At 34.0% G+C, this 10,855-nt stretch overlaps 1 protein-coding gene across 1 annotated transcript; it reads left to right on the forward strand.

Moving 5' to 3' along the window:
- The first annotated feature begins 7,562 nt into the window (after positions 1–7,562).
- Positions 7,563–9,423, forward strand: LOC106335966 (transcription factor TCP14). The gene has a single exon (XM_013774665.1). The coding sequence runs from the start codon at positions 7,678–7,680 to the stop codon at positions 9,097–9,099; it is 1,422 nt and encodes a 473-aa protein (XP_013630119.1). The 5' UTR covers positions 7,563–7,677; the 3' UTR covers positions 9,100–9,423.
- The last annotated feature ends 1,432 nt before the right edge of the window (positions 9,424–10,855 follow it).

The raw sequence follows: 10,855 nt of genomic DNA on the forward strand, positions 1-10,855 counted from the left end.
CGATGATCTCTTGTAAGATTCCATAGAAATCAGTTTCACCTTTCACACATACTCCATAGTTCATTGTTGCTCGCCGACTTCCATATTCGTAAGTGTGCAAAGTGTAGCCTCGTGTGAAATACATAGATGATGTGGTGACCTTAGCGACCAGACCTTGTATCATTCCGTGAAACCACTGAGGATAGAATGGATCATCATAATCAACATATATATATATATATAAATATATAACTTCATTAATTATATAATAATATATAACTTTAATTAATTATATTGTGATGTATATATACCTGTTTTTCAACCACTTCTCAAAATGTTGGTCTTTCCTTTCGTTGAGATCATTGGTTGATATCCCTGGTATAGCTTCTTCGACTTGGGCAACGAAATCGCTGTTTTATGCCAATATATATGATCATTAAAGAGTACTATATATATGTGTGGTAAAATGTAACGGACAAATTAATTTTAATTACCTTTCAAATGACTCAATCTCCTTGCAGTTAAGGAATATATATGTGTGGGCACTGTGAGCGTCATCTGTACTCGACCACCAAACTTCTTTCAGTTTCCCACATAGACGTTCAATCTGACAGAATATGTATGGAACATCTTCAACAATATATGTCGGCATAACACCACCATCATCATATCTGCTCGTAGTCATTTCCGTGTTCGGACTTGGGACCCAAAATAGTACGACGTGAAGTGAGATGTTTCATCATTCAAACTCCCAGCAACTATTGAACCTTCCACCCTAGCCAGATTTTTTGCTTTCCCTTTCAAATATTTCATGGCTCGCTTGTAAGGATACATCCATCCATAATGAACAGGTCCACGAAGCAATGCCTCGTACGGAAGGTGGACAACTAGATGCTCCATGACGTCAAAAAATCCGGGAGGAAATATCTTCTCCAAGTTGCAAAGTTGCACATCAAGATCGGGATATTCTCATCAAGTTGTCTGATGACATCTACAGTTAAGGTGCGTGCGCTAAGATCTCTGAAAAAATTTCCGATGCCTACAAATGTACAAGCCAACGTAAGATACTTTTTATAAGTTTTTTTCCAACAAGAAGTAATAATAAAAACTTTATTTGTTACCTGCAAGTGCCTCGTGAACATTTTTTATAAACAACTCCGCAAATGCAAATGATAGAAGTCGTTGCATAAACACATGACAGTCATGACTCTTCATCCCTGAAAACTTATGTCCCTGCTGATCTACACATCTTGATAGATTTGAAACATATCCATCAAAAAATGGGAACCGAAATTTTCCCATCGTTTCTAATATGCAGCTCAATCCTAGAACATAATGCATGCAAACCCAACCTTGAGTTCTTGTTATCTTTTGTCTTCCCGGGGACGTTCAACAATGTATTGATGATGTTGTCAAAGAAGTTCTTCTCTATATGCATCACATCAAGATTGTGGCGTAGAAGTTGATTTTTTCAATATGGAAGTTCCCAAAATATACTCTTCTTGTGCCAATTATGTTGTGTTCCGTAACCAGCATACATATTTGCAGTAGTATGCCAATTACCCCTTTTCTTGACTGTGTCTTGTCCACCATAGTAATCAATATCCTTCTCGATTTCCTCTCCAGATAAATATGGTGGAGCGGTGTCTCGTACAACCCTTTTTGACTGAAAAAATTTCTTGTTCCTTTGGTACGGATGGTTAATGGGAATAAATCTCCGATGATAATCAAACCAGGACGTCTTCCTACCATACTTCAGCTGAAATGCGTATGTGCTTCCCATACAATAAGGACAAGATAGCCTCCCATGCGTCGTCCAACATGACAACATCCCGTATGCAGGAAAGTCACTAATGGTCCACAAAAGAACTGCTCGCATTGTAAAGTTTGTTCTCGTTGAACAATCATATGTCTGCACGGCTGTTGACCATAATTCCTTCAAATCCTCTATCAAAGGCTGTAGAAAAACATCAAGGGACCTCTTCGGATGCTTTGGCCCAGTTATCAATGTACTCATGAAAAGCAATTCCTTTTCCACACACATCTCTGGTGGAAGGTTGTATGGCGTCAAGAAGACTGGCCAAAGCGAATATTGTCTTCCAGACATTCTAAATGGACTAAAACCATATGTGCAGAGCCCAAGATAAACGCTGCGGGGAGGGGGGGGGGGTTATCTCGCCTTCTTTCTGAGTATGTTCTGCATGCCATCTCATCACTGCTGCCGTCTTTTCAGATTGATATAATCTCTTCAATCTATCCTTAATAGGTAAGTACCACATCCGCTGGTACGGCACCTTATTCCGCCCACGTCCTTGCGGTTTATATCGTGGCTTCTTGCAAAATTTACACTCTAACAATTCTGCATTTTCTCCCCAGTATATCATACAGTTGTCTATACACACATCAATCATCTCCGAAGGTAAGCCAAGGCTATGAACCAGTTTCTGAATCTCATAATAAGATTCAGCACACAGATTATCTTCAGGCAAATAATCTTTAAACAACTGAGCCCATGCATCCATACAAACTTCAGGTAAGTTATGATCAGTTTTGATATTCATCATCCTAGCTGCCAATGATAATTTAGAAAGACCTTCTCTACAACCTTCATAAATTGGCTCATTAGCTGCTGCTAACATTTCATAAAATCTTTTTGCATCCAAGTTAGGCCCCTCTACATTTTCTACCTCCTCTATTACTGATCTTGTTTCACGAAATGTATATGTAACCATATCATGCATCATATCATGATCTAGCATATGATCCTCTTGAAGGTTACAACTTTCAGAAGGCAAATGTGGTTCATCTCTGTTACGAACATTTTCAACCTGATTACTACTACTAGCTTCATTCCTATTATCACATTCTCCGTGGTTAAACCAGATATAGTAATGTGGAGTAAATCCTCTATTTACTATATGTTTTCAAACCGTTTCATTAGCAGTAAACTTGGTATTGTTGCATTTAGGACAGGGACAAAACATTTTACCCGTTTCCAGTGTGAGAGACATCTGTCCGGCCTGGTACATGAACATCTCTGCTTCGTTGAGAAATTCTTCTGTTACTCTTCCCCTTGAATCTTTATGCGCATACATCCAACTCCGAAGCTCATAGATATTTCTAGGCATTTTTTTTTACTCTTTTTCGTTTTTTTTGTGCATCTTAAGAATGAGGGAGAAGATCATATTTATGGGGAAATTTCGATTTTTGTAGGTAACAATGTTACAACGAAATTATGTTTGATAATAACTTAACCACCAATGTGCAACTACGTTTCTTGTAAATTGGTCGTTAATCAGATGGTAGATCTTCGATGTCATTTAGTCGCAAATTTACGACTACCTGAAAGTGTAGTCGTAAATGCGAAGTTAATTTACGACCAATTTACGACTAACCCGATTAGTAGCAAAATTACGTCTAAGTTACGACGAACTTTACCATAGTCGTAATTTAGACGTAAAATCGAAGTTAATTTACGACTACACATTTGTAGTCGTAAATCGTAGTCGTTACTCCCACGTTCTCTTGTAATGTGTGTGTTTTATAAGATATGTTTCTTTTTAACCTCCTTGCATGTCTAAGAGTTATGGCTCGTTGAAGTAGTATAGCGACCCAGAGGCTTACTTTTCACGGGGATCGTCCTTTTGTCACCTATGAAAGGACAATATTTATAGATTTTATTAGGTATGGATATGGATGTCAGGTCATCCGACCCCAAAGTTAGTGGCTGTAGATGTAATACTGGTCAACTACACTATGTTTAGACAAGTTCCTGATTTTTTTTCCGACATGCTTATGCATTTAAAGCATGACTTCATACGGCTTAGTGGTCAGTAGCGTGTATTGGTTTCTACATATCCTCATGCGACGGTAACCCTCCATAGTCCGTATATGAGATTAAAGGTTGAGCCATATCTATCCCATAGGAGAACTCACGTTTCGAGAAATTCCAAGTGGGAAAGCTCATACTCGCTCCTAATTCTTGATGTGAGGAAGCCTGCATGGAAGGAATTACCCATCCACATGCTTGTCAGTGTTGCATCTGTATTCGTCTGTTTCTGAAAAAGAGGAAAGTCACCTCTAACATAGTTTAATAATATACTTATACATCTTTCAAGGAAAAAAAACATAGTTTAACTATACTTATATATATATATATATATGCTCTAAAAATGAATGAATAGTAAATTCAGAAAACGAATTTTGAATATTGTGGTTGTGTAATTTTTGTATAAAAATATGTTCAATTAGTGCAGTTGTAATCATTAATTCCTACAACATTTAAATCATATATCAACAATGAATACATATCCGCATTTTTTATCAAGAATACGAAATTATCCTTAAACATATAATAACTGATTCATTTTAAGTTAATTTTTTTATTAATTAAATAAAGTATAGCAAAACAAAAGCTATTGCGATACTAAACAAATTAAACAAACAAAGAAACTGAAGAAACATAGGTGGACGAGTCATAAAATGTATCAATTGTTTGGGAAAATTTATGATATTATGAATTATAAGAGTACGTACATCGTTTGAGAAACTCACATAAGTATTGGATAGATAAAATTAATAGTTTAAACTTAAATTAAAATGAACTAATTATGAAGTGTCATGTGTTATGAGAGTATCTCCTGAAAAAATTTGTTAAGTTCTTAAACTATATCTTTTACTCTTTCTTCTTTCTCTTTTCAGTTTTAAAATTTTTGATGTTTTTTTTTTTGAGAAAGAGCTTAAATTTTTTTTGATGTTTGATTTTATTTTTAGATATTGCTAGTTGCTCTAACATCGTCTGAGAGAATCTCCAATTCATTGTTATTTTCACCTCTATAATAACATTTAGAGGTGAAATTGCTCCAACCCACATATATTTCTTCCTCTATAATAGAGATATTTCTCTTTATTTGTAGAGAAAGAAATAACATTTTTCTATTTTTTACTCTATATTTTAGAGATTATTATTATAAGAAAAATATATTGGAACATGTATCAACTTTTGTTATAGAATTTTTCTATTTTATAAGTGAAAATAGCAGAATACATTGGAAATGGTCTGAGATTGATGTTAGGAAAATTAAAGATGACCGATTGACCTCACTCTCAGTATCATACATTTAGTTAATGAAACATGTCCAGCCTGTTTTGTACAATAAGCTAAGATATGTTAACATCAAAGGTACCAATCAATTTCTTTGTATTAATATAAAATGTTTCACAAAAATGAAACACATTTCTTTGAAATCCAAATCCTCAATTGATTTTCTTGTCTTTATGCCGTTGTACTTGTCTATCCAATTAAAACAATAACACGTAACTATAACAAAAGTTTAGTTTAACATCTTCAAATTTAAGATAGTTTTTAACTTAGCTAAGAATAAGAAATGGTCTAACTATTTGATTCACCTACAGTGATCCCTTTCCCGTATTTTGGGTACATAGAGTATTTATCAAAGACAGATTGTCGTAGCACTAAGAGTTTTGCATTTGGATTCGCCTCCGTCTATAGTATCCCGATGTATTTTATTCATTGATATTCAAATAATATATATCGTTTATAGAGAAATAATTATAATTTACACGACGCTAAATAATATTATTTAATTTAGACTAACCAGTTGTGTTTTTGTCATTTTACATTTATGCATATAATCAATCTATTTGATCCCGTCTTAGGTGGGCGTAGACTTCAGTCTACAATAGCTAACTAAGAGTACAAACCAATTGATTAGTGAATTAGTTAAGTAATAAACTAAAGGAAGTAATTATTCAAGGTTGAGGCGCCCTAGCTGTGCCAGGTTTTTGTTTTGTTATTAAACCCTAACCAAAAATATCCCATTAGACGAAAGCAAGTACCATCATCATCATATATAATCATTCATATTTATCACAGATTTTTGTACAAATAATAATTATAAGAGAGGGAATCCCAAAGCTATCATCATCCACATTGATCTACGATACTTTTGATTCATTAGGTCTCCTTTTTAGTTTTTATATTGTTAACTAATGTAAAATAAATTGTAATTTATAGTGCTATATTTTGTTTAAACAGTTGAAATTATTTGCAAACGGAGTACAGTAGAACCTCTATAAATTAATAATGTTATTACTACACCAAAACTATAATTTTTTTAATTAATTTATAGAAATATTAATTTATCGGTATATTAATTGAACCAAAAACTCAATTTGAAACTATAAAATTATATTATTTTATAGAAGAAATTTTTAGTGTATATTAATTTATAGACTATTAATTTAAAGAGGTTATACTGTATTTAATAATACAAAACAGTTTTATAATATGCATGTAAAACAAAACTATACCATTTCTTCGAATAATACCACATATATAGTTGACAATTCCAGCGAGGACCTGAATAAACATATTATTTGTATATATAGCAGTAATATAATTTTGAAGGATCTAATATTAAATATTATTTGTATATTCCAGCGAGGACCTGAATAAACATATCATTTATATACTTACATTTTAAAAATATTAAAACTCTGCATTCTGAAAACACGATTCAGCTTTTGCTAGTGGTGTTTACGTTTAGGTCATTGTATTGGAGATTTGATCTTTGATTAAAGTACCAAAGAGAATAAACTTGGTTAAACATTAATTAATATTTAAACATATGAATATGAATAATTATGATAATGTATTTCCGGCAAAAGTAGCAGGGGAAGAATGATTACGTGAATGATGTGGGACCCAATGTTTTGAAATATATTTCTAAATATTTGACCAAAGGAGGAGTTTTTAAGAGGAGTGTGGGGCCCATTACCTTCGCGTCGACCTCTTCATTGTCTTTATGGAATGAATGATAAAAGAGGACACCTCACGTGGACTCTGCAGCCACAACGACTCTCTCCAACCATATCTTTCATACACTATTATTATTATCAGAATTAATTCATATTTTCTGTATTTGATTTTTACTTATATATAGTAGTAAAGATTCTTATATATGTATATGTACAATTTTATCTCATTTATTAACGCAACGTTCTGATTTTCCCCTTTTAACTAGTCGTGAAAAAGTGTTTTCCTTGTACGGTGAATATTGTTGTCCACTTTTTTACGGTGTGGCTCTTATCTATTCATTTTAATTATTATACTGTGCATAGAAGTAACATAAAATGGAAAATAATTATATTAAATCGTATTATTTTCTATTTTTGTGATGTAATAATGACAATTTTTTTCTTAACTCTTAACGAATTGATTTGACATACAAGCTGGAAACTGACGTTGAAAGTTTCAAAGCTAGGGTTAGATTCAAACTATATTTGCTAATTACATGAATCCATCGATCAGTCCATTTGCGTTGATAAAATGATACTTTTGTTTTCTTCAACTATTAAATGATACTCCCATTGTTGACGTTTCTCTTCTTATGTGTTTCTTTTAAATATTTTTATCGTATATAAAGAAGTGACGAACAATTTTTTTTTGCTGCAAAAAAATAAATAAATATGCAATGAGAGTTTTTTTATTTTTATTTTAGTTCTTTATTTTATTTAAAAAATGTTTTGTAAAGCTCACCCATATAATTTCCACTCATGATCTTTGTTTCTTTAAGCTTTTCTTCACATTCCATATCTCTCTCTCTCTCTTATCCTCTCCTTCTCACTCAATTCCTTGGAACGTCTTTTCTATTATTTTCCTCACTTATATAATATATGCAAAAGCCATCATCTACTCTCTTAAATGTCATAATGGACGGCGGAGACAACGTTGGGGGAGGAGATGATCACAACCGTCACCTTCACCACCACCATCACCGGCCAACTTTCCCTTTCCAACTCCTCGGAAAGCGAGACCCCGACGACAACAATCAACAACAACAACAACAACCTTCCCCCTCCTCTTCCTCATCTCTCTTCTCCCTCCACCAACACCAACAGTTATCCCAAACGCAACCCCAACCCCAGCAAAAGCCACAACCGCAGAAAGACTTGCAGGTAACGCAAGAGGAAACAGCGGTGGTCGTAGCTAAAAAGCCGCCGCTAAAACGAGCGTCGACGAAAGATAGACACACGAAAGTAGACGGAAGAGGAAGGAGGATAAGGATGCCGGCGTTGTGCGCAGCTAGGGTTTTCCAGCTCACAAGAGAGCTCGGCCATAAATCCGACGGTGAAACCATCGAGTGGCTTCTTCAACAAGCTGAGCCCTCAGTCATCGCCGCCACCGGAACAGGAACTATCCCGGCGAACTTCACTTCTCTCAACATCTCTCTCCGTTCTTCAGGCTCTTCCATGTCTCTCCCTTCTCATTACCGTAACGCAGCTTCCACTTTTAGCCCTAACAACATCTTCACTCCATCGTTACTTCAACAGCAACAGCAAAGAAGTGGTGGTGGTGGGTTTCTTCATCCTCACCATCATCTACAAGGACGTGCAACGACATCGTCTCTCTTTCCTGGTATTGATAACTTCACCCCAACGACATCGTTTTTGAACTTCCATAATCCGACAAAGCAAGAAGGAGATCAAGATTCGGAAGAGTTAAGTCCAGACAAGAAACGAAGACTCCAAACGACGTCGGATTTACATCATCAACATGATCAAATCGGTCCCTATACGCTTCAGTCTAGCAACAGTGGTTCTGCCGCTACAACCGCGCAAACACCAGGAAACTTCTGGATGGTTGCGGCTGCGGCGGGCGCAGGTGGTAATAATAACCAAACAGGAGGAGGAGGTTCTGTTGGTAGCGGTGGAGGCAGTGGCGGTGGAGAGCCTGTTTGGACGTTTCCGTCGATTAACACTGCCGCTGCTGCCTTATACAGAAGTAGCGTTTCGAGTGTTTCAGGCGGTGCGGTTTCAAGCGGTTTACATTTTATGAATTTTGCAGCGCCAATGGCATTTCTTACTGGACAACAGCTAGCAACCAGTAGTAATCATGAGATCAATGAAGATAATAATAATGGAGGAAGAAGTGACGGTGGTGATCATCATAATACACAGAGACATCATCATCAACAACAACAACAACAACATCATCATAATATTCTCTCCGGTTTAAATCAGTACGGACAGCAACTTTCCGGCGAATCTCAGGCTAGTGATTCACTTGGAGGCGGTGAGGAAGATCCACAAGATTAAAAACACACACAAAGAAAACAAAACAACTAATCGTGGATGACCCGGCGGCGCCGGTGGTGGAGACGGCGTTCGGCGGCTGTGTAATACTTTTGTTTTGCCGTTATTTTTTATTTTTTACTTTCTGTATTACTTTTTTTTTTGCTAAGTTAAAAACAAAAATACGTGAGAACGTGAGATTTTTTTAGTTTGATTATTTTTACTTTGATTTAAATTTGAGTTTTTCTTGTGAGTGAGTGATTGATTAAATAGTACACGAGATTTTCTCTGTCAGGTTTTTTGGATTTTGAGGAGAATATGACACTTTTTTATCATTATTGCTTTTAATGGTTTTATTTTTACTGTTAGTGTCACTGTCTCGATTCTCAATCATTATCCACAAGAAAATTAATCATGCATAAAAATAATTTAATTGTTCGCCCAATTACTTTGCTTACTCTCTCCGGTCTCCAATGAAACATTAATTTATAAATCAAAGTTTAACATTTTCATAAATTTGTCAGTAACTTAACGTTTTTAATGTAAAACAATATTGCCAAATTTTGAGAAATTATGATATCGAGGAACGAGATGGGCCTCTCTCTTGTCTTGGCCCACCAATCTCTCTCACTTGGCCCTTGAGGTTGCTGTTTTAAAGCGAATAGAAAACAGCAAAGTGTCTCGTTTGTTTTACATGGTCGAACAAAAACGATACACAAAACATAAAAATATCTCGTTTGATCGTATATGCTAGGAAACATATTAAATGTTTTAAGTATATGATTCATCTCTATTATTAAAAAAAAAGTACCCATTAAAAAATACTCCTAAGTTTTTTAACTTATTTACAATTCTATGCCACTGAAAATTAAATTAAACTACCTATTTAAATGCTTGTCTTTTCCAGTTAAATTAATGAGTTTTTCTTAATCAAACTAAAACTTAATGTCATTAAATAAACATACATATTTTAATGCTTGTTTTTTCCAGTTAAATTAATGAGTTTTCCTTAATCAAACTAAAACTTAATGTCATTAAATAAACATACATATTTTAATGCTTGTTTTTTCCAGTTAAATTAATGAGTTTTTCTTAATCAAACTAAAACTTAATGTCATTAAATAAACATACATATTTTAATGCTTGTTTTTTCCAGTTAAATTAATGAGTTTTTCTTAATCAAACTAAAACTTAATGTCATTAAATAAACATACATATTTTAATGCTTGTTTTTTCCAGTTAAATTAATGAGTTTTTCTTAATCAAACTAAAACTTAATGTCATTAAATAAACATACATATTTTAATGCTTGTTTTTTCCAGTTAAATTAATGAGTTTTCCTTAATCAAATTTAAACTTAATGTCATTAAATGAACCTAAAAATATATCATATTTAACGTAGCTTATTACATACGAGTACGGCCCAATAATGAACTTGAATTTTATTTTTACGAAAACGTGAATCACTTGACTTATGTAATATTTAAAATATATTAACTACAATATAACAAATGCATATAACCTACCTATACTTTAGTTTGAAATGATCATGTTCAAGTTTTATATAGTCAACTTACATCATGCATCGATCGATTTACAATATTCAAACCACCTATAGTTTTCGTTTTCTTTATAGGATGTATCAACCAACCAATCATCCTATTGATTTTCTAAGCTTTATAAAAAAAACAAATCAATAAATACAAACTCAAAATCCAATATCTTCTATTGATCAAAACATAATATCTTCAATGTCGTATCTTTAATGTACCTATTAAAT

Source organism: Brassica oleracea, chromosome C3 (genome assembly GCF_000695525.1).
Source record: "Brassica oleracea var. oleracea cultivar TO1000 chromosome C3, BOL, whole genome shotgun sequence".
In the NCBI taxonomy this organism is placed as follows: domain Eukaryota; kingdom Viridiplantae; phylum Streptophyta; class Magnoliopsida; order Brassicales; family Brassicaceae; genus Brassica; species Brassica oleracea.

Bases quoted from the DNA above. Each gene is read 5' to 3' on its own strand.
- LOC106335966 (XM_013774665.1), top strand. From the start codon at position 7,678: ATGCAAAAGCCATCATCTACTCTCTTAAATGTCATAATGGACGGCGGA.